General features: G+C 46.7%; 1 protein-coding gene across 1 annotated transcript in view; it reads left to right on the forward strand.

The window, feature by feature from the left end:
- Positions 1-24,515, forward strand: part of LOC119396986 (structural maintenance of chromosomes flexible hinge domain-containing protein 1) — a 218,328-nt gene that overhangs the window by 96,426 nt on the left and 97,387 nt on the right. The window contains exons 26-29 of the mRNA XM_049416665.1: positions 4,059-4,221; positions 21,402-21,615; positions 21,905-22,034; positions 23,432-23,512. Of these exons, the coding sequence (XP_049272622.1) occupies positions 4,059-4,221; positions 21,402-21,615; positions 21,905-22,034; positions 23,432-23,512 (588 nt within the window). The remainder of the gene's footprint in view (positions 1-4,058; positions 4,222-21,401; positions 21,616-21,904; positions 22,035-23,431; positions 23,513-24,515) is intronic.

Here is a 24,515-nt window from a genome sequence, read left to right on the forward strand (position 1 = left end):
TTCTTTTTGGTTCAAAGGAAGTGGAAGCAACTTTGAATTGTAGCAGGATTTGTCTTTAGGTAGAATGCAAGTCATAACCTGTAAAATATGTTACGTTTTAAAATTTATTACACTTAGTGCATATAAGCTGGTATAACAAGCTTCTAAACTTAAAGGGGCCTTGACACTTCACCCAGCAGTTTGAAGTTTTCAGCGAAAAATAGGAGTAGAGGGTCTATTATGCCTGTACGCATCTGAAAAATGGACTGTAAAAGAATATTTCTGTGCAAAATAAGCCCTAGAAGTCGCTGCCTATAAAACCTGCCCACTGCCGGCGACCGCCATTTTGCCATGGCGTGTGTGAGGTCATGTGCTGCACGGAGCGGAGCCGTCGTCTTCTACCATAGTTTCAGTCGCTACAAATCATTCATTTTCACTGCCAAGCTGAAGAAAGCTGAAATAGCTCGACTGCACGTGCAACTGGCCAAGGAACAAAATGGTTCGCCGGAATGCAGACTCTCGCACAGCAAGCTGCTTGTTACATCACGGCTCACGAGTGCGCCAGTGTTGCCTGACTCTAAGGCCGCTCGCGTGTTTATAAAAATGTTCAGTTATAAATTAAGTGCTGGACCATTGCACTAAAATTTTACCAGCTTATTTGTGAACGCACAAGAATTAATCCACACAACACAGATTACGATTGAAAATTGGGTGTCACGGCCCCTTTAAAATATGATGAATCGATGCGAGGGTAATAAGTGCATTTAGCCTTAAAGTGGGGCTTCGCGGCAGTGCGGATTTTCTTTGGAAAGGTGTATTCACGGTGTAGCACCTCTGCATTGCAGTGAAACCACCTTTACAGGGGGTTACACGCGGTTTATGTATGTCTACTCTAGGGATGGGCAAATAGTAAATTTGAGGTTCGAAGCAAATAGTGATTTGGTCGAATAATATCGAATCGAATAGTTCGAATAGTACTCACCACATGTTATTAAGAAAAATTTAGCATTTTCTTCATGACCCTTGCACAATATTTTTAAGAACTGGAACTAGGTATGAGTGAATGTCAGCCTTTTGGTTTGAAATGAAGTGGAAGAAACCTTGAATGGGGGGGGGGGGTATCAAAATTTGAATAGCAGTAGGGTGCAAGTTATAAGTGGTACAATACGTTACAAGTTAAAAATTACTATACTTAGCACATATAAGCCCATACAGTCAAACCCACTTATAACGATCCCACATATAACAATCTATCGGTTATAACGACCATATTTGGGTGCACTTACCATTTTCCAATGCTAACCATTGAAGCTGCGTCCACATATAGCGAACATTTTTCAAAGCCTCCTACTTTTACAACGAACACTTCAGACACGGTCACGGTAAAAATATGACACATACGAAGCGAAGAAAGAGTTTAAAGCTAGAGAAGGGCGCGCGCTCGCGCATGCCCCGCTCCAGCTTACGCACGACTAAGATATCCCAGATCAGCGAGCACCGCACGCAGATTTCGGACGCTGCGAGCGAGGTCACTGCTAACTTTCCAGCCATTCCTTCAGTGGCAGAATGGCAGTAAGGAAAAAAAAAAAATAGGAGGCAGCATGAAGCCTTGTGGTCGGCTTTCGCGCGGTAACCTTTCCTGACACTGTTCTCTGCAGCTACGACCGCCTATGATGAACCAAACAATGCCTTGCAACGCAAGAAGGCATAAATGCAAGAAGTGATAACCGCGATAACTTTCCATCGCATAAAGGTTCACGACGTCCCTAAACTCGTTGACGCCACAATGTGCCGTGAAAGGTCGTCAGTCTTTTCGGTAACGGGCACAGACCGGTCGATCGGTGATAACAACTTCAGCGCGATTGCGGTGGTGCCTTCGCGGATAAGCATCAGAAAAGAGCGGAGGTGAGGTGGCGGCCGTCGATGAACATGCAGTTATGACTTATAACCGACAACCTTATCACAGTCATCCGTAGATATCAGCTCGGCTGTGCGTGTGGCGTACGCCATACACTATGCGGATTGACGGCGGTACGAGCACGCCATGCTGCTGTTCGCACGTTCGCCGCCGCCGCGTCGTGCGAGACCACAGAAACGAAAGTAGCTCGCTGTTGTTGAGCGGCGCAGGCACCGAGAAACGTCGATGCACTGACAGCGAGCACATACTGCATGCGTATTTGACTAGGTGACAACTCAAGTGCGCCGCGCATCGTCGTGCAGGGCCGCGAGAGCATCACGGGAACGTAGAGTGCGCGTTGCTTGCAAAATGCTTATTGTCGCCGCATTGAACGAACAGGCTACTTGCCGCACCTGTGCCCGGTCCGGAGTGAAGCACGCATGAAGAACATACAAACGCGCGCATATGGCATACAGCAAGTGGCCCGCCAGCGACTCTGTGAGCAGAGTAGGCGATGCGCTGTACGCAACTAGCCAAGGATGATCGGCTCCACATGGCGGTACCGCGCTTTGGTGAAAGAGTGTCAGTTCATTGCAAAGGCGGTTAATTCACAGCGGGCGTCGCTTCACGACGCGAAAAGGCTTAGCCTGTCGCCGGAGGTGTTAGCACTTTAATAAAAGTGCACAGAAAAAAGAAAAAAAAAAAAACGGCTTGGCTGCTAAGCACACGTTTTTAAGGGTGAGTCCATATACAAAGAACTACTGATATAACGACCACTTTTCGCGACACTTTCAAGTTCGTTATAAATGGGTTCGACTGTATAACACGCTGTTAAATTAAAAAATATATGTACACTTAACCTTGAAGTGTGGCTTCGCGGCAGTGCAGATTTTCCCTGGCAGGGTGGTTTCATGGTACAGCAACCCGACGCTGCAGTGAAACCACCTTTACAGCGGGGTGATGTGCGGTCAAACATACATATATTCGTTCATTTCGAATACTTTGAAATTTCGAATAATATAAATTCGTATCAAAGCGAATTCGAATACCTTAATATTCGTTCGAATAGTCGAAACGTCCGAATATTCGCCCATCCCTAGTCTGTTTGTTAATTTCAAATACTTCGAAATTTAGAATAATTTAAATTCGTTTTGAAGCGAATTTCAATACTGTAATATTCATTCGAATATTTGAAGTGCTCGAATATCCACACAAGCCTAAAAAAAACCCTTTTGGTTTCGGTATCGAGGGGGCCGTTTCGCAGTCATGTGGGGACAGCAACTCACGACGTAATAGCAGCAGCTCTGTTGTCAGTTGCACCTGGTACACATCAAGAATTAGGAGCGAATGGTTGTCCAGCGACTCTGACAGCAATTTCGTCAACTGTGTTGCCTCATCACGATAATTTCCATTGCGGTGAGGCTTGCTTGTAGATGCAGAAGAGTCTATATCTGAGCCAGTTGGTTCATGTTACTTGAAGAAATGCCAGCAAAACCACGAGACATGAGAGAGAGTCAGACACACGCAACGCTGGAACTAACAACTGGGAGAATAGTGCACAGCTAGCATTGCCTAGAGAAAAGTGTTATAGTCGTTACTAACATGCCACTAGCCAACTCATGCCGCCAGTTTGTTACCATCAGCATGATGGTGGTTATAAAGTGGCAGGTGGCCTCATGGTTCGATATGAGCATTCCACAAGAAGGCATGGACGCAATTAATGTTTCATGCATTACACGTTGCCCTAAAGAAACAATCTGTAAATTCCCAATTTTCACTATCTCAAGAGGCTTGGATGTGCCACCTGGATTAAAGTAAATACGGTACTTTTTTTAAAACAAAGGCACTTGAACCTTATGTCTGGCCTGAGCAACTCTCATAATGTCTGACATGTTTCACTATATATCAGCATTTCTACTGGGCTGTTTGCGCCTGTGTGCTTTAGAGTTAGTCCTTCAGAGCCCCTGTATGTGCACTTGCCTGTGGCGCTGTCTCGCAAATTACTTGTTTGAATCAAGATAAAAAACGGCTGTAAACACAATGGACAAAGAAAAAGAAGGCAACAGGACATTCTATTGCCTTCTCTTTCTGCGTCTATTGTGTTTACAGCTGGTTTTTCTCTTGCATCATGTACCATTTGGCCCAACTATTGACATTGTTGCTCTTGTTTGAATTTTTACAGAACTATAAGAACATAGCACATGTGGAGAGAGTTCTGACACTGCTGCCAAGCCACCAGGCAGCTGCGCTGTACCTGTCTTGCACAGGAGAAGATGGGAATGAAATGGAACTGGAAAATGGCCGAGACCTTCCGTGGGTGGCAGGGGAGACAATCACAGGGCTCAGTAAGCGCTGCTTCCATATCCTTGGTACAGAAGTACTCATGCCAAAATCCACTTCTCAGAAAATTTATTCACAGTACTTGTGACAGAACTTTCTTGAAACTTCTTGAGGATCTCAATTTTCGACCTTTCATACATTTCAGCAATGTTGTCCTGAGCGCCTGATGCAGAAAAACTATCACTTTCAGTTTCAGGGGGCTTTCAAATGTAAAATACTTGTGGAGCTCTTACAAGAACATCATTAATAAAACTTTTCTTGCTTACCTGGACAATTTCAAGGCATGGGCTCCAAAGTACTTGTTTGGTTAATCATTTTAAAAATTTATGAAAGTTTAGTAATTAACATACAGTTAAACATGGATGTAATGAAATTGACGAATGTCGGCAACATTTCGTTATTTACAGGTTCTCGTTACATGCAGTTTCATGTGAAAATCGGCAGGTATCATGCAAAACAAAACCAAAACGAGACGGACACAGAAGACCTCACCTCTCACATTTATTCAGAAGAAAAAAAACTGCGGGATTTTGGCGTGTGTTTTCTTCATATATGATGGCATCAAGCGGCGCTCCGAGGAAGTTAATTCATGAAATGCAGCTTCATCATCCTGCCTGCCGGTGGCACGACGCAAGACGTCCAACGCGTCCATCACTTCTTTCGCGGTAGGCGTGGCAAACAGTGGATCTTTCTCTAATGAACCTTTGTCGTGACCGCTATCTTGCACCATTTCAACAAGCGCCGCATCTGAAGTTTCTTTAGTACATACGGCACCATTGTCAGCAAACAAAAATACGCCAAGTTCGACGTCGTCAGGCACTCGCTTGTTCGCATGTAGTGCATCCCACGATTCGGTTACATCTGCTGGGTTCGCTGGCTCCTCTTCGTCGTCGCTGATTCCAACTTCAACGACCTTTATTTGGGCCTTGGCGAAGCACTTTGAAACCGTCATGAGCTGCAACTTCTTGCCATGACGCGCCAATTATCTTGACGGCTTGATAGATGTTAATCTTCGTTTGCCATTCAAAACAGATGTCCAGAAGAATCATTTCTATCACACGACGGCAGTAGCAGTCCTTGAAGCTGTTGATTATTCCCTTGTCCAGTGGCTGTATCAGTGATGTGCAGTTGGGAGGAAAATACAGTAGAACCTCAGTGATACGTTCCCGTTTAGTACGATTTCCTGGCTCCTACGCTCGCAATCTCGAAAATTAAAAATAACCCAATAGAGCTGTGTGTAATACGTTCCCAGGAAATAGATTATTCGGCAGCAACGTACTGCACTGCGGAAAACTGTGGTCGTATGATCCGTTTTGTAGCCAGAAACTCTTGTTAAAGGGACACTAAAGGCAAATAATTTATGTCAGAGTGAAAGCCTAATGTATGGCAACGTCTAAAACGGCAATATTATCAACAGCAGTGCCCTACTTACCGATAAATTAAGCTAAATGTATCACATGATGAGTGCCACAAGCGGGACATTTTGGAAATGATCTCGATGAGGTGAAAGAGTCCGACTACAATTAATCACTCGTAATCAAACTAGCTGCAATAAAAAAAAAACCTTCCGTGCATCAAGAGACGTAATAAAATGCTGCTTGTTCGTTTCTGTTTGATTCATGGAAAAAAGAACCTCTTTGGCGTTGCCATGGGGAACGGCGCGCGCGGTTCAAAGGTCCCGTTTTCGCTGAACTGCGCTTCACCCGGCACCCTGCTTCGCTCACGCGGTCGCGCCTCAGTGGTAGTTTTGGTATCGCGTACTGCCGTGTGTGTTTTGCGCACTCGTGAAAGTTGCTCTGACAGGAAGGTCGACGAAATGCCGCATGCATGTGATGTTGCCGGATGCCCGAATGGTGCACGCTGCCGGTGCATGCCGTCACGCAGTAAAGGCGGGCAACATTGGGCACGGCAACAGTGACGTGAGAAAGACTGCTTTCAGGCAGGTGATTTGAAGTGCGCTAAAGCGACGCGGACCACTAAAACGTGATTTTATTTCAAAATAAGCACTTCCTTGGCTCAAAAGTAGCACTACAGTCGAACCCCGCTACAACGAACGCCGCTTCAACGAAATTTACGGTCCAACGAAAAATTCTCGGTTCCCCGTCATCAGTCCATAGGAGTCAGTGCATAAATATGCTCACCACAACGAACACTTTCTGCTGCTGTTCCGCATCAACGAAATTTACCGTGCAATAAAGACAATCCCGAACATTTTGGTGCATTTTAGAACATAAAAATACGACTTCAGTGTCTGCATCGCGTGTTGGCACCACCAGAAACCGCTGCTGTTGACTGAGCTTGGGGGCCGCCGTTGCTTGATAGTGACGGCGATCAGACTGCCCTGCTTTCGCAATTTATTTCAATTGCTTCTCAGTTGCAGACAATCCGAAGCCGAAGCTCAGTTGTCAACGCTGGGGTGCAGTCGCAGAATGATTCCTTTTCCGATGCCTTTCCAATGCTTTTCGTGCTTTTCGTGCTTCGCTACTGGTCAGAGCGACGGTACATCCGCGTTATCAATGCGAGCAGCCCTGGGGTGCAATCGCGGAACGATGCCTTTTCCAATGCCAATGCTCTTCGTACTTTTCGCGCTTGGCCAATGCGACCGGTGGTCGGAGCAACAATTCGTCCGTGTTATCAACGGGATCAGCCAGCCGTGAGTAGTGGATGATAAGAATAGCATAGAATAAGGCATAAGTCATCGCTCCGCGATAGCGCGCCTGCATCTCGGCATTGTCGACGAATAGCTAGTGTTAGCGTATTAGTGCAACTGTGCAGTTCGTGTTGTGCGCCCGTGCCTCTGTTTGATCCGTTCGTGGAAGTCGTTGTTTCTGCGTGCTTTTCAGCGTGGCGTTGCTATGCATATATGAGAATCGTGTCATGATGCTGCTGGGGAAACAAAGGAAGCAGCAGACACTTTTTGAATTTTCAAAATAAATTTCTCTGTTCTACTATCTCAGGTCAGCTATATTCTTTTTGATTTCACTACAAGGAAACATTCGCTTCAACGAACTTTTTTCCGCACACCGTCAGTTTCGTTGAAGCGTGGTTTGACTGTACGAGGTTTCTGGACTGCTATTTCAACAATAAACATCGGCTTAATATTTGCCTTTAATGTCCCTTTAAGGTGCTCAAAAAGTGCCCTATCGTGTACTTGAGAAGCGCGAAGTGGCAGACAGCCACTGTGCGGCAACGGCGGTTTCTCCGCGGTGCCTTTGACCCCTCCGCACAGCAACTTTGAGCTTTGATTCTAAGGGTGCGGTCGTGATCGCTGGCATGTGCGCTATCTCAGCAGCCATTAGTGGGGGCTTGTATACCCTTCTACGTGCTGCGTTCTCAATGCGAAGACACTGTGCGGAAAGAGCATCTTTCCCTGGAGCGGCCGTATTATCTTACACCAACATTTTGTAGAGTTACGTGAGAGGGAATCCAAAAGAGTTTGCTGCCAGGCTCACTTTGTATAAAATTACAATTTGTTGCTATCACATTCCTTGCTTCGTCCTTGAGGTGAAACTGTGACTTGTTTCTCTGGCTGGACAATTCTGCCTACCAGCAGGTCGTCAGAACCTGCCAGAAAAAATTTGTTTTGGAAGATATCTGGAAGGTTTCTGGTTATCAGACGCCAAAACAAGACGATGCACTCGCCGTCATCTTTGTGAGGACTCGACGGATCGCAATGCGGGCGCTTGGGGACTTCACCTTCGGCTGCCATTAAGCCGGGCGTTATCTTTTAAAGCCTGTTCCGCCATGCGAGATGGTGCGATTGCAAGTGGCGGCGAACATACCGCCGCATGTCTCAAGTTTAGACGGAAGGCAAACTGATCAGCGCAAGTGTGCGACGTAGTATGCGGTAGCCGCTAGCAGCTGTCGCTTTCAGGGGCGTTTATCACTTTCGTGAGATTTTGCATATCGTGTTGTTCTGCGTTTGTTCATGCACTGCGCAGAGTTGAGCTTGTTTAAACCTTTAGCGGGGCGGCAGCTTTCTTCACGCACGGGGCGAGTCGCGTGTGATACTGTGAACGTACGTGATCGTATCCCAAATGCGTTTGCTCAAGAATATCACTTACGCTCTCCGGCAAACCTACCCCATACAGTAGACTCTCGTTAAACGGAACCTGAAGGGACCAGGAAAATGTGTGCCGTTTAAGAGGAGTTCCATTTACTGAGAAAGGAGCATGTTTGCAGAGTCCAAGTATGAAACCAATCATACAGTAAAAGCTCGTTAATTCGGATTTCTAGGGACCGGAAAAAATGTCCGAATTAACCGAATGTCCGAATTATCGAATGGCCGAAATAAACACAATAAATGCACGAGTTTTTTCAACATACCTTTACTTAACAAAGCAATCGCGGATGCTTGTCTGTTTTCGAGCAGAAATTCGCGCGGACACAATTTTTCTGAGCCCTTCAAGGTGCTTAGCAGTTCGCATGATGTCTGCAGTACCGCAAAAGTTTCACCCGTCATCCACGCTTTTCGGTTGGCACGGTAATCCACGGGAAGATTGTTGATGTTCTTAAAGCAGCGTGGCTTTTGAACCTTTCCGATAACGAGAAGCGGCAAGCGCTCTGTTCCCGTCACGTTGGGGGATTAAAAGTACGGTTACTCGTTCCTTGCTTCTTGCCGCCGATTGAAGGATCCCCTTTCATCACTCTTCATCACTTCTTGTCGGGAGAGCCCGTTATTCAGAGCACGCAAAATTTCTACTTTGGTGGTGAAGTCCTTGGCCTCGTACTTGGGCCGCTTCGCCGGCGTTGCCATCGGCGGAGAGTGCGGTCGCACGAGAAGTCAGCACAAAAGCACCAGCAACGATCAAGCTAAAGGAGCCGTACTGAAACGTTCCTCGATAAATCGGCGATCAACGATGCAGCACACCAACGGGAACAAAGCAACAAAACCCACACGCGAAAAAAAGACGTTCAACCAGTCTCAATCCAAGCCAAGTCGATAATTGATGTCCATGGCGATGCTGCGCTTGAGCTTCACTTCTGTTCCGAATTGTTCTTTTTTCGTTTTCGAGCCTCGCCAGCGGCCCGAAAGTCGCCGAATTATCCGATTTGCGGTCAAATCTGTCCGAAATAACGAGCGCCCAGTCTCATAGAGTGATGCGTATATTTACAGGGACCAGATGACGTGTCCGAATTAACCGATTTTCCGAATTAACGAGAGTCGAATTAACGAGCTTTTACTGTATTAGGAGTAGTTGTTCCGTTTAAGCAGCAGTTCCGTATAAGAGATTTCCATTTACTGAGAGTCTACTGTACAGTTAAACCTGGATGTAACGAACCTGCATGTAACGAATTTCTAGATTTAATGAATTTTTTTCACTCCCCAATACCATCCCCATAGAAGCCCATGTATTTGTGACCTCCATGTAACGAAGGTGTTGCGGTAATTCACCTGAATGTAACGAATTTGCGGCACTGATCATTTATTATTTTGAGTCGTAACATTACTAAAATCTTGTATGTACAACGCATAAGTTTTATAATACGAAAATTAATAATACACGGGGGCGGCTGCGGTTAGAACGCATAACATTGCAGTAGGCAAGTGCGTGCCGCGATGATGATACACGCGTCGCTACAATAGCTTGCGCCGCTTAGCGGCAAACGGAGTTTCCTCGTTGCAAAGCCTTCGAGATGGTAATGCGGTGCGTCATCTCGAAGGCCACGCTATGCAGCCTTTGCTTGCGAGTTGTGACGTCCGGTGGCTGTTGTGTCGCGCGACCCCTGGTGACATGCTAAGACACCAGCGCAGTTGAGCTCTCTATTCATGCTACTGGGTGGAGCTGGGTATCTTCATATCTCTTTGCTACCACCAATCCGGCGTGGCCATGCCGGTCATGTGACCCGTGCCTTGCGGACCAATAGCCATTCTTCCCCCTCCTTAAAACCACCTGCAATAAACGTGGGAGAGCAGTCTCCCGTCAGTCTCGCCGAAGCTTGGTCTCTGCGTCGTCACTCCGCGCACCCTCCCGTCGTTCGGCCTCTCCGTCGGCCCGCCGCGGGTTACACCGTGCTCCTGCCCTACACAATAGTGGCGCTACTGTGCCGAACGGGTGAACGAAGCAGTGAGGCGGGTACATCGTGTTCTTTCTTGTTAGGCCTCTCAGCTGCTCTCACTGTGACAATGAGCTCCGTGCCGAGAAAGCGCAAGGTATTGTCTTTTGAAGAAAAGTTAGCGATTGTAAATGCGGTTTCCGCGGGTGAGAAAAAGAGGGACGTTGCTGCGCGATTTAATATCCCAGCCAGCTCCCTGTTGACGATATTGAGTGCGAAGGACAGCATCCGCAAGGCAGCGGAGTCGGGCACGGGCTCGAAGAAGAAAAGACTGAAGAAGTCAACGTACGCTGATGTGGACAAGGCCATCTTCACCTGGTTTCTGGACACACGGGCATGCAACGTGCCCATAAGTGGCGCAATCCTGCAGCAGAAAGCGAAGGATTTTGCGTCTATTCTTGGCCATGGCGATTTCAAGGCAAGTAACGGCTGGCTGCAAGGCTTCAAGAGCCGGCACGGTGTCGTATAATGATTAGTGGTGAGTCCGCATCTGCTGACAGCGATGCCTCTGCCTCGTGGGTGGCCGAGAAGCTGCCTGGCATCTTGGACCGCTATGAGGCGGCGGACTTGTACAATGCCGATGAAACGGCGTTGTTCTACCAGATGTTGCCGAATCGCACAGTGGAGCTTAAAGGGCACGACTGTCGAGGCGGAAAGCAGAGCAAACTACGCGTCACGGTCTTGCTTTGTGCAAACAGTGACGGCAGCGACAAAAGAATCCCATGTTGAAGAAATGTCGGATGTGGCACTTGTAGAAACTGTCCAAGATCGCGGTGATGGTGAAGGTTCGTTAGAGGCAGATACATCGCCGTTGCCTACCGCGAAGGAGGTCTTGGACGCGCTGGACGTTCTGCGCCGTCACGTTGGCTCACAGGATGACGAGGCAGTATTGGATGAGTTGGTTTCTCTGAACCACCGCGTGACGTCATCTTTGATGCGAAAGACACAAGCCAAAATATAACGCAGTTTTTTTTGTGCTAAATAAATATTTGAGGTGAATGGCACTGAACTGGCATCCGCCGCGTCTTCGTTTGGTTTTCGCGACAGTTCCTCTAGTCTTTACTCGAAAACTGCATGTAACGAAAACCTGGAAGTAACGAAAATTCGTGAACTTTTTCCAATTTCGTTATGTCCAGGTTTAACTCTAGTTCCAAGTGGCAGTGCAGAAAGAACAGATGCTCACGTGGTGCAAAGTTTCGTCTGCTGACACGGCGGTAGCGTTTCTTTACATTTACGCTGGTTGTCCCAAAATTCGATTTTGCAATATTCGGGTTGTCTCGGGATTTCAGTACATATGACCACGACGTTATTTCCGGTCAGGACCGGAACTAGCCGGCTGGCCTCTGGCTGCCAGCGAGGTGCCAGGAGTTCGAAAATTGAAGAGTCCCTCCACGTTTTTTGAGAAATAAATGTTTTTTGCCCTTGCACCTCAATATAGGCCTGTCAGCCTCAATTTTTACTGGATTCGAATCGTACATTTCCTCAGATCGTACGTTTATTTTCCAAGATTATTGCAGAAACGTATCAGCGGAGGTTCTGCTGTATATCAGCTCCGTTTGAGAGCTGAAGGCCATCAACGTGGTGCGCAGAGCAATTGTCCAGGAGCAAGCAGATTTGGGGCAGCCTTGTCGCTTGATGTCTTCGTTGAAGTCTTTCAACCAACCGGAAAAGATTGCCCGCGACATCCATGCCTTTGAATTGGCCACATACTTTACCGGAATTCGCTTTGTTCCCTTGAAGCATCTGGGCCAGGCGCTTTTCCTGATAACCAACGAGACCTGTTTTTCACTGCCATCGCTGTAGCCCACGTGACTAAATAACGCCTTCCGATTCGTAGGGCTTCCCACACTGTCTGCTGCAGCGCACGCAAAGCGGCAAGTTGATGTCGCCGTAGTATAACTGTGTTGTTCTCGTCGATTTACGTCCGTAAAGTTCCAAACCGCGCAAGCTGGCAAGAAATTGGAGCAGGCGTTTTTGATCATCCTCAACAAAGACTGCACGTTGCGGCGGCTTACTGGCACGGCGCCAAGCGAGCTAGACGAAGTGTGCCGCAGCCGCCGGAAGTGAATTAGGCCTACGCTCTTGGCCACGTTTTGGAACTTTGATCGTGGCGAAGCCATATCGAAAGTTGCGCAGCGCTCATAAATTCGAAAAAAGAAAAACGAGATCACGGCTCGAGTGCATCAGAAGCGCATCCAGCGGAGGACGGCGTGGTGGCGGAACGCGGTTCATCGGTCGAAATGCCGACTTCACCTGTGTCGGCGGCCGCCTCGATTACGTCAGTGATAGGAAACGTGGTAGAAGGATCGACACGACGTTCTTGACTAGCGCCGATCGTGCGCAACAGCAGAAAAAGACTGAAGATAAGATCTCCGGCTTATCGGCAACTTCCGCTAGCGAGCGCAAGCTGCGGACGCTCGCAACAGCGTGCGAGGGCTCTGACCCGTCGGCGGCTAACTACGGGATCGTCGACTTCTCCCCAATCAACAAACTGCTTGAAAGGACATGCACTGGGGCGGTTTCGATTGGAAAATGTGATAAACTACTGTCCTGGTGTCTTCTAAGGCATTTATTTGCAAAGTAAAGCATTTTTACTTGTGTAGCGCCCCTTGAGATACAGAGTTTTGTTTTTTGCTTTTTTCTCAGTTTCAATTTTTTGGTCACCTTTCATTCTTTTAACGAGTGTTTCTCAGCTTTGGTACACTCGATTTTTATCATTTTTGTATTACTGAAAAGCTGGATGTTTAGTGAGTGCAACAAAGTGTCATATGTTACTATAGAAAAGCGTAAGTTTTTACAAGAGAGAAAATAACAAAAATATATTTTCTCAGTAATCGAATGGCGAACTTTGAAGCTTCATAACTTTTGTTGTAGGAAAGCTAGAACCATAAAATTTGCTTTTTGCACTCTTTGATAACTGTAGAATGCAATGACATTTAATTCAGCAGGATCCGAGTAGCCAATTTATTAAAAAGGTGATTAAACGAAATTTTAATGAATGAATAATTAAAAAAATAGTCGTAAGGGCTACATAAAAACTGAGTTCATATTTGATATTTACACATGTAAATACATGATCACCGAAGTTTTCATCATCCTAACTTATATAAAAAGATGCTTCATGTCAAAATGCCTCTTCCCCCCTTAAGCTCCAGTGTGCGATTAGGCAGCATCTGATAAAGCAGAGCCGTTTCATCAGCGTTATAAATGTCAGCTGCCTCGTAGCGGCTCAAAACGCTAGGCAGTTCCTCTGCCACCCACGATGCACAAGCATCGCTGTCGGCACAGGCCGACTCACCGCTAATGATCTTCCCGGCAACTCCGTTTCAGCTCTTAAATCCTTGCAGCCAGCCGTTGCTAGCTTTGAAGTCGTCGTGGGCCAGGATGCAAGCAACATCCTTCGCTTTTTGTTGTAGGATTGCGCTGCTTAGGGGCACGTTTGGAGCACGTGTGTCCAAAAACCACATAAGCATGGCTTTGTCCACATTGGCGTACGTTGACAACTTCATCCTTTTTGTCTTAGAGCTTGTGCCCGACTCTACTGCACTGTGGAGGCTGTCTTTCGCACTCAAGATAGTTGACAGGCTGCTGGCAGGAATGTTGAATCGTGCAGTGACATCCTTCTTCTTCTCGCCATCGGCGACCACATTGACGATCGACAGCTTGTCCTCGAAAGACAAAACTTTACGCTTTCTCGCCAAACTCATTTTCGAAGCGAACAATCACTGTGAGAAACGCGCAATACATACTGCTGACGTTGACTCTCGCGTTAAGGCTCTTGTCACGTCTACCGTAAAAACCGGAATATAGGTCGAATTTTTTTTCAAAAACAGCCCTAAAATGTCGACACCCGTCTTATATACCGGTCATTGGCAGAAAGACTTTGCAAGTCTGTCCACTATGGGCAGCTAAAGTCACCGCCTCCATCGCCACCGCAATCATCGGCATCGCTTTGTTTGCTACCAGCCTTGTGCCGTCGGCGGTCTCATTTTGAGCTTTTGTTGTTGTCTTGTGAATTTATTTGGGCTCCAAGGTGCTTTTTTTTCTTGTTCTCGACTGGTGGCCGACGACAGTTCACCGTAGCGTTCCAGAAAATAGTGATCGAGATCGTGAAGGCACGAAGAAATCTGGTCTGACATGTTTGAAAGGTGTGTTGGGATGCTAGCGTACGTGAACGCTAGCGGGAACTGTGAGTCACAAACAATAACTGAAAGATTATCGTTGCATGGGTGTCCTCACTGCTCCAATCTCACGGGATACTGTTTCTTTGTTGCTTCCTGCGATGCCGGCAGCTCTGGTTACAGCAGCACGTATGTCTATGATCAGTGGGCAGATCCAGTGCACCACAGAAGCATTTTCTACTGGTGGATGCTGAAGGACTGCATCACAACACGCAGCAGCGATCAGCAGAAAACTTTGCTTCGGTGCCAGACCGCAGCGTATCTCGAGCTGCAAACGAAGGTTGCACAGTTTAACTGGGAGCCGCGCTCGCGTCGTGATTGCTACCGGAGACCTCAAAGAGCATCCAAATTAATGCTGTCAAGACGGTTGTGACGTCTTACGAAGTTAATGCTTGAGCCCATCAATTGGCTTTCTGCCATGTGGAACTTGCGCGTAAACACACGTGTAAATAAATGGCATTTTCACTGTGCACCATTTGAAATTGTGTTTGTTTCAAGGTAAAGGCGCCTTCTGATACCTTGGACGTTCCACGTACTTTTTATTTTCAGTAGTTAGAAGTGGGGGCTTCGACCTATATTTCGGTCCGACCTTTATTTCGGCTTTTACGGTACTCATACACGATGCAACAACAAAAAACATGCAGAAGTCTAAAAAAACAAACAAAATCAGGTACGCACAATAGCGACACCTGGTGTCACGATGTGTAAGCGAAAAAGAATGAAAATAAAATCAGATCTGTCACAGAGCAACATTAGGGGAGCTAGCGGCTTTCATCATCATCATTGCGGCATACCGGATCGACTGCTCTGGCTCACTGCGCTCACATGCGTTCCTCTCGTGATCGCCGCTTGCCCTTTTTTTTTTAGCAATTGCAAAAGTTACGCATTATTTATCCGAATTTTCGGCAGATCTACTGCTCCAAATAATGAATGATGAGCATGGAAAATTTGTTACACCCAGGTCATTTGTCACAGTGCCTTTGTTACATGGAGGTCAAAAATACATGGGCTTCTATGGGGATGGAGTTGGGGAATGAAAAAAAGTTTGTTAAATCCAGGAATTTGTCAAATAGAGGTTCGTTACATCCAGGTTTAACTGTACAAGCTTGCTGATCACTGATCCATCAATGGGTTCCTTAAACATTGAGAGCTTTCTTCAAGCTTTAGCAATCCACCCTTCTCAGGATAAAAGCCAGGTCCTTGGCTTTTGCTCGATCATGGGGCCGGTTCCTGGGATGTTTCGCAAATGAACATTGGTGGATTGCTTGTAAATGGTCACCTCAACATCTTCATAAATGGTTGTGCGTAGGCTTCAGAAACTGCGGGCAGCAGGCCTTACGAACACTTTAGCCCGAACTATACTCGCGGACAACTTTTCTTGGCAATGAAGGGAAAGCTACGGGGGCGGAGCTACTGCACGTGTACTCCTCTGCGAAGTAGTCCGGTTCGGCGCGTGTTTTGAATTTAGTTTCGGTTGTGAACCTTCCGTGTCTCCTGCGACGGCCGTTCCATTATTTGAGCTTGTGCTCCTGTGCATGTTTAAAGGGAAAAATAATTCAGTAAGAATTTCTAATAGCGAATCAACTATATTTGACTTGTTCCTTGTTTCGAGCTTGCGTACATTAATTTGAGGTACATTTTAGTGCAATATATACTCGTGTAGCGATGTTCACTATTATGTGGCACATGCCACGGCTTTATGTTACGGGTTCCTTTAGTAAATGTGTGTCTATTTTGTCAGATATGTAGTTGATATAGTCACGCTATTTCAAATAATAGCCTGCAGTTGAAAATAAACAATATGAAGAGTTTCACATTGGAATAATGGTTCAGAAGCTTCAATACACATTTATTTCATTTTTTTTTCTTGACGCCCTTAGCAAGAAGCACAAGACACTCGGAGCATTTTTTCCCAGGCGCTCGTCTCACTTGCACTGCCTTCGGAGCTTGTACTTGAGTCCGAGCAAAGCTCTATTATCAGGCTCTGAATATTGTTGTCGATTTCGCCGTCTCTCTCCCATGATTCCTTTTCGATTTTTTCTACATGAGCGCAGTCTCGCCTCCACTTTTCTTCACTCACCAAGTCAATGCCTGTATGCAAGAGCTTTTCTACTTCATCAAGCTTAAAGGTTGCGTTATTTGTGGCCACGTACCATATTTTCTCGCATATAACCTGCCCTCGCATATAACCCGCACCCCTAACTTTGAACTCCCCGAAAAAAGAAAAAAATCCTCGCGTATAACCCGCATGCTTAGCTTAAAAAAAACTGTTTTGGGAAGTCACAACTGCACAGCCAAATCTCGTTTACAAAAGAACTTTATTTCGAAGTGATCGCCGCAACGTTGACGGCGCCGATTCCCGTTCCTTCAATCATCGCCCGACTCGCCACTGTCGCTGCTGCCATCCGAGGCTTCGTCGCCGCTCTCGAAGACGCAATCGTCTTCGGTGCCATCCAAGCAATTGCTGATGGCGCACTTTTTGAAGCTCTTGCGCACCATGTCGGCCGGAATCGCCCCCACGCATCCACGATCCACTGGCACAGCAGCGCAATGTCTGGGCTCCGCACGCGCCCCGTCGGTGTGAGGGCGTAAAGGCCGTCAGCCATCCACTCGGCATACAGCCGCTTCACGTGTGCCTTGAACGGCTTATTGAGGCACACGTCCAGTGGCTGTAGCATGGAAGTCATGCCACCGGGTATGATCACGAGGTCGGTGCGGTGGTCAGCGAGGCGCGCTTTCACTGCGTCAGTGCAGTGGCCTCGAAATGAGTCCAACACCAGCATCGACCGCCGTGCCAACATGGCGCCCGGCCTCTTCTCCTAGATCGTGCGAAGCCAGTCACAGACAAGGTCGCCAGTCATCCACGCGTTATCTTCGGTTCGCACAACAATCCCTGGTGGCAGTGGAGTGCTGGGTAGCGTTTTGCGCTTGAAGATTACGTACGGGCGCAGTTTGGTACCGTCCGCCAAAGCGCACAACATTACTGTGCAGCGTAGTTTGGTGTTTCCACCCGTCAGTACGCTTACAGATTTCGAGCCCTTTTTCTGCAGAGTGGTGTCCATGGGCATCTCGAAGTACACGGGCGTTTGATCGGCATTTCCCACCTGGGAGAGCAAGTAGTTGTGCTCCTTCCGCAGCCCGATGACGTAACGTTGATAGCTCAACAGCTTATCCTCGTAGACGTTAGGAAGCCGCTGGCACATAGTCGTTCACCGCCGCATCGAAAATCCGTGCCTGGCCATGAATCGCTGGAGCCATCCACGGCTCGCACGGAACTCGTGTGAGATGTTCATCTCGCGGGCCAACCTCAGCGCTTCCATTTGCGCCACCTCCGTTGACACAGCGTGGCCGCGACTCCTCCGCTCCTCAATAAATTTGACAAACTGCGTCTCAAGAAGGGGTTACGCACCAGTCTTCGGGCCACGAAATGCTCGCTTCTCCTTGTGTGCACTTTCGAGAGAAGCCTTTTTTTTTTTCGCCAGTCGCGAACGCAGGACTCGTCGACGTCGTGCCTCCTCGCAGCAGCTCTGTTGCCGATTTCTTCCGCAGCAACTATAATCTCGAGTTTTTCTATCACGGTGAAATATTGCCGCCGAGACCCACTCATGGTGCCTCACCAGACAAGGCTGACCAACGGTGCAAACTGGCCACACCTGACTCTGAGACAGACGCTGTCAAACCGCTCTTGTGACGCTGTTGACCAAATCAAACAAAGCACGCAAAAAGTGAATAAACACGCTACGGAGGGGATCTGTCTATGGCCTGTGTTGGCTTTTATTGGCTTTGCACCAGACAATGCCGATGGGGATGCGGACAGCACGGCAGGCCATGCATTGCTTTGAAGCCGACCTCTGCTTCCGGATTATTCGCAGATAACCCGCACCCCCACTTTTCAGGTGATTTTTTTCAATTTTTAGTGCGGGTTATATGCGAGAAAATACGGTACCCTTTCACTAGGCTCCACACTAGCTCGATTGGATTTAATTCGCAGTGATAAGGCGGCAACCGCAAGACATCATGACCAGCTGCTTTAGAGAGGGTGTCAACTTTGTACCCAGCATACTTGTGCTTGTGTTCGTTCACAAGCTCCAGCAGCTCAGCCTTTAGCTGGTCAGAGTAAAAAGGAATGCCCTTGCTTCGCAACCACGACTGAATGTCACCTTTTTTAGGTGACGAAGAGGGCACCTTTTCAAGGTGAACGCTGTGGTAGCTGGCATTGTCCATTACAATAACGCTGCCCGGTTAAATGTTCGGCAATAGCTGCTCCACGAACCACTTCTCAAAGCGGTTACCATCCATTTCTGAATGGTAGTCGCCCGATGTCTTCTTTGAGCGAAAGACGAGGCGTGCTCCTTCCACGAACCCCTTCTTGCTGCTTGCGTGGAGCACACTCAGGCGACCACCCCTGCCAGATGGTGCTCACAGACCCGTCGTTGTGCCTTGCCGGAAGGCGTCTTGTCTTGTCAGAACGTGTGTGTCTTCCCACACCGTTTCTTTCGTATGTCCTGCGGTCACCCATGTCTCGTCTAAGAAGTACACAGTCCTGCAGTGAAAAGGAACGCACATTTGATATTATTTTTCACTGTTGAACCTACATGTTAGCGAAAGTCTCCTAATCGACAAAAAATGGACAGCATCGCAAGACGAAAACAACACACAACTTAAAACAATAAGCTTTCTAGCGTTCCGTGGAAGGCACCTCAAAGAGCTGTCGTTCTAACACACTGCTTCAGCACTGCCATATTACACACAGCGACGCATAAGGAACAAGCGTTTAGTAAACATACCTGTGTTGCTTCCGCACCTCTCGCATGGTCCGTAGGTACTTTCTGCACCACACAACGATGTCCTGCCTTTCCAAGAGCGCAGAGTTCCGTTTTCTTTTCCGAAAAGCAAAGCCAATGTCGTTCAGCAGTGGGCACAGTCCTTTCACTAACACCAGGCATCTGCATGTCGTGGTCAGTAGATACATCCTTAGCGATTTTCGCCGATGTAGGCAGCTCGTTACGCACGAAGTACTGATGCACTTTGCGTCTCAAGGCACCGAGCGTAAAACTGTCATGCAGCTGCATCCTTGTCCTTCCAGTTTTTTCAAAACTTCTTCCCCGCTTGAAGAGGGGTCTCTTCCGCTTTGGGGATAGCAGCGGATCTCGAAGAGCTTCAGCTTATATCCGGCTCACTGCATGCACACTCACGCCGGTCAGCTCGCTCACTTTCTTGTGCACGGTGGCGGTGCTGAGCTCCGAGTGGGCACGTGCGGTGGCAGTATAAACGTTGCACACCATTTGTTTTGACTGCTTAGACAGCCATTTCTTGGTCAAATTCGTCACAAGGTCCTTCGGCGACCCGTCGGAAAAGCTGGAGGGAGACGAGCGCTCACATGAAGACGAAGACGCCATTTTGACTGTGAGGTGCACGTAAAATGTGTGACGTTCTCACACGTGCAAAAACGCGAAATGACAGCGCATAAAATAAAACAATTATAAATATCTTTTTGGTGCGTGCGATGGCTTTTTCAAACAGCATCCTGTAGAAAATAAAGCAATGTTTTTTAAATCCTCGCGCAGAAAACACGGACGAAATTGCGGGACTATATTCTGCAGCGGTAGCACACGCGTAGTTTGGCTCTGTAGCCTTCCCTCCATTGCCAAGAAAAGTTGTCCGCGACTATAGGGGCCTCTGGGAGTTTTTTTATGTCGCCGCAACGTCCGACTTGTCATTGCACTCAACTCACTTGACAACTTCCAGGTTCGCTGTGAATGGCAAATTGTGCTACTTTGTGCTAGTGATTACATTGACCTGGCAGGGAACAATAGCATGGAGATCACGAGCAAGTCGTTGTGGGCCCGACACACTCGATCATACATGACTAATCGCGCGTACTGCTGCGCAAAACGCACTTGTGTACGCGCTCACGTTTGTCTGGCTGGTCTACGTGGTGCAAGTAGGGTTGCTACCTGTCCGGTTTTAGATTGGTCAGGCTGGTTTTTCAGAAGGCGGGCCGGTTGCCGGTCCGCACCAGCCGCCATTGGCCGTATTTTTTTTGTCATAGTATCGCGATTATTTATTTTTTTAGTGTTTTGTAAGCGTCAGTTCAACAACTACGACGGTGAATATTTATCGGCAGTCACCAAAACTCTTACGCTATTAGTCAACCACTTTCTGGGATCCCTTCAAGTCTAGCGATCATTGGAATAGAGCATATTATTGCGCATGTATGGTACATGAATATCCGACATTTTTGTGGCATATGCACATTTTAATGTTCCTTTGTGTCTATAATGCCACTGGCCTGTTGGATTCAGACGCAAAGAAGAGCTTTTTTATGGACGAAGCATTGTGGTTCCTTTTCAGTGCAGCACATTCAGAGTAATAAGCGAAGCGTCATTCCAATCACTGGTACTTTTATGTCAGCAATTAGGCTAGTTGGTTAGCTGAGTGTGCTGCTTTTGTTTGTGCATTGGGTTTATTTGGCTCATTGAAAGCAATGTTACATTAAATGGCACTGCATGCTGAAGAATTGACATAGCGTCTATTGTTCAACATTATTTTAATCTCCTGTTAACCCCCCCCCCCTGTCGAAGGGCCGGTTTTTTTTTTTAGGCACCAGCTCTACTGATCGAGAGTAACACATTGAAGCACTTTACAGTCACGAGTGGCTCACATTGTGTGCAGGTGTACATTTGCAAGCGTTGTGTGGTTTGGGTTTTATCGAATCTTTATCACATCGATGTTGAGCTTTACGGAGCTGCTCCAAAACGTGTCTCTTCTGCTCCGAAATGGGCAATCCTGCTCCAGAGCGGCACATTTTCTGCTCCCAGAGCTGCTGCAAAACATTTTTGGCTGCATCCATTACTGGAGACCCATTAGCAAAAGTTGAAGGACAACGGGGTGCAGACATATCTTTGTTGTTGGTGGTAAACGTGGTGTTTTTCTGTTTGCTGCAGGGTTTGAGGTGCGTGATGAAATAGGGAAGCCCATAACACTGACAAGCAGTCTCGTCTCCAAGCTCAAACTGAACTGGGCATCTGACATACCAAAGGACCAAGTCCTGGCGGGCCGCCTACCAGACATCATTTGCCCATCATCTGTGAAGCAGTCCCTTTTCTGCCACATGTCCATCAACTCTGGTCGTGCTGTGGACTTTTCCTTTACAGTGAAGTGAGTCCAAATTGTTATCTTGCCCACTCATAGCTTCCTAGCAAATAAAGTGATTCAGTAAACTTGGGGGCAATTGGCCTGAGCAAAATAAGTTCTGGCAATTCCTTCATGCAGAAGTCATTGCTAGGCCTGCTGCAAAATTAGGAAAAGCATGTAGTGTGTCAGTTATTGACCCTACAGCCCTTTTCCACCAGCTAGTTTCTGTATGCGTTTGTACAAGCATAGTTATCAGCACTTCAGTAGCAGGTCTGCCACACCACTAAACAGTGGCCACCTTTTGCATTCACAGGCCAAAGAACGGTGAACCTGCCATCCTGAAAGTGTCATGCAAAGGGACGACTGATGTGCGCATTGGTGAAGTCCACCAGTCTGACATTCTCATCAGTCTCACAGACAAGTACCAGAATCCAATCAGAAAGGTAAGAATCTTGCCAGGGTGATGAACTGAGCGGTAAAAAACTTGTGGACACTTGAGCTTTGCCTTCAGGAGTAGAATGTGATAGCATGATCAGGCCCCATTCGCATCATCTTCTCATTCGCTTCTCAGTGAATGCGTGGAAAGGAAGGACTGCACGTGTAACATTGGCCATTATGAAAATCTCCTAGAAAGCATGCCTACTATGCTTGTGCGAATATTCGAGCACTTCGAATATTCGAACTCGCTTCGACAGGAATTCAAATTATTCTAAATTTCAACGTATTCAAAATGAACGAATAGACATATATAAACCGCATGTAACCCCCTATAAGGGCGGTTCTACTGTGGTGGAGGGGTGCTGTATCGTGAATACACCTTTCGAGGGGAAGTCACACTGCCATGAAGCCCCACTTCAAGGTTAAATGAACATATTACCATCGCGTTGATTCATCATTTTTTAAGTTTAAAAGCTTGTTACTGGCTTATATGCTCTAAGTATAGTAAATTTTAAAACGTGACATATTTTACAGGTTATTACTAGCATTCTACCGAAAGTCAAATCCTGCTACTATTCAAAGTTGCATCCACTTCCCTTTGAACCAAAAAGAATGACGTTTGCGCATGCCTTGTTTCAATTTTTTAAAAATATTGTGCAGGTCAGCTGGGTCGTGACAAATATGCTCAATTTTTTTTTTATAAAATGTGATATATACTTTTCAAATTCGATTCGAAATTATTAGACTAAATCACTATTTGCTCCAAACCTAAAATTTACTATCGCACAAGCCTAATGCCTACTGCAAGTGCAGTTGCAAAGTGTTGATCAAGGGGCACATACGGATACGTATCAAGGCGTGCAATAACTTTTTGCTATTCATATCTTTGTGTTTGACCTCACACCGGCTCTTTGTCACGTCGCCCTCCTCATGGGACGTATAAGGCTTTCGCCTTAATAATGCCATCTTTCACTGTAGCAGTGGAATCATATGTGTCTGTTGTTTGACCCCAACAAATGGTGTCAATCAGTAGAGTCGCCAGAAATTTTTTCTTGATGCATGTTTGTACATGCGTTTGTAGTGCCCCCCCCCCTCCTCGGCTACGCCTGTGTTGCCTGGGCTTCATAACAACAGATTGACATGTATTTGACTTGCATTGTCACGAACGATGCATGTTTTTCAGGATTTATGCTGGATTAATCAGTCAAGCACTGCACTTAGATGTTATATTAAACTGCATTCGCTATGAAGTGACACCTCCATACAAAATTTAAGTGCAAATGCACCAGTGGTTTTAGCTAGGAAAGTTGTATGCATCTGGTGCTCCCATTTCTCCAATGCTGTAGTGTGCAATCAGACAGTTAAGCAGGTTTTCTGGTGCTCTTTTTTTTTAAAACTCTAGCTGCACATGAAGGACCTTGCTGAGCTTCTCATCATAGCTGATGGCATAGACTATGGGGATGTAGTGAAGTCCTTAGACCAGGTAAGTTTGCCACCTTTTCTTCTGTACATCCACCTTGATGTTTGAACTTGGCTAGCAGTAGCTGCAACTGAAGCATTGGCTTTACATGGGCATTTGCCACAGTTTACTGGTTGCAGTGGTTAACTGTATCTCAGCAAATGCCTTAGTTATGGGCATTTCAAAGCAGAAGCATGTGAATCTGGCCTCAGAGTACGTAACTCCAGGAGAATGTTTTGTGGGATGGAGTTGAGTCAAGAAACTTATTTTATGAACAAAAAGATGAAGAAATTAAGTGCTGCCACTGCATTTCTACAGCACCATTACCTTATTTAGTTAGTCTGTTACTTAATTATTATTTTTTAGAATATCTTACAGGCTCCTAGAGGCATTGTGTAAGTAGGGTAATACAAAAGGTAAAACGTGCAATAATTAGAAAACAAAAGGACGGAGAATATTACAAAATGAGAACAAGAAATGAATATTACAGTAACATATGCAGGAATATACATTATGCATTCAAAGATATGCAGTAAAAGCTCGTTAATTTGACCCCGTTAATTTGGAAAATGGGATAATTCGGACGTGTTCTCTCGTCCCGGCAGGCATATATATTAATGGCATCAAACTCTCGTTAATTCGGTCATATTTGGCCGCAACCCGGTTAATTAGGACAATCCTCGGAATGCGCCAATCACAAAGTGCTGCAAACGTGTGACGCAAAGGAATGAAAACGGCGTTCGTGAACAACCGAAACAGCCGTGGACCTTGAGGAAGGCATGATCATCATCCACAATCTTACCACAATTGTATTGTTGGTGACCCATTTTTGTAAAGCCTCCTTGTTGGTGATCAACGCTTCAGCGGCCGCAGCAAACTTCTTTCGTTATCGATTTTACTCAGTGCACGCGAACTGCGTGGGAGCTATCTATTATCGCGTCGATAGAGACTGGGGTCAAAGCTGCGACAAGCAGTAGTTTCATTTTCGCCGCGTGCCTTCAGAACTGCGCAGTCACCATCCATGACT

The sequence above is a fragment of the Rhipicephalus sanguineus genome, chromosome 6 (genome assembly GCF_013339695.2).
Source record: "Rhipicephalus sanguineus isolate Rsan-2018 chromosome 6, BIME_Rsan_1.4, whole genome shotgun sequence".
NCBI classification, from domain to species: Eukaryota; Metazoa; Arthropoda; class Arachnida; order Ixodida; family Ixodidae; genus Rhipicephalus; species Rhipicephalus sanguineus.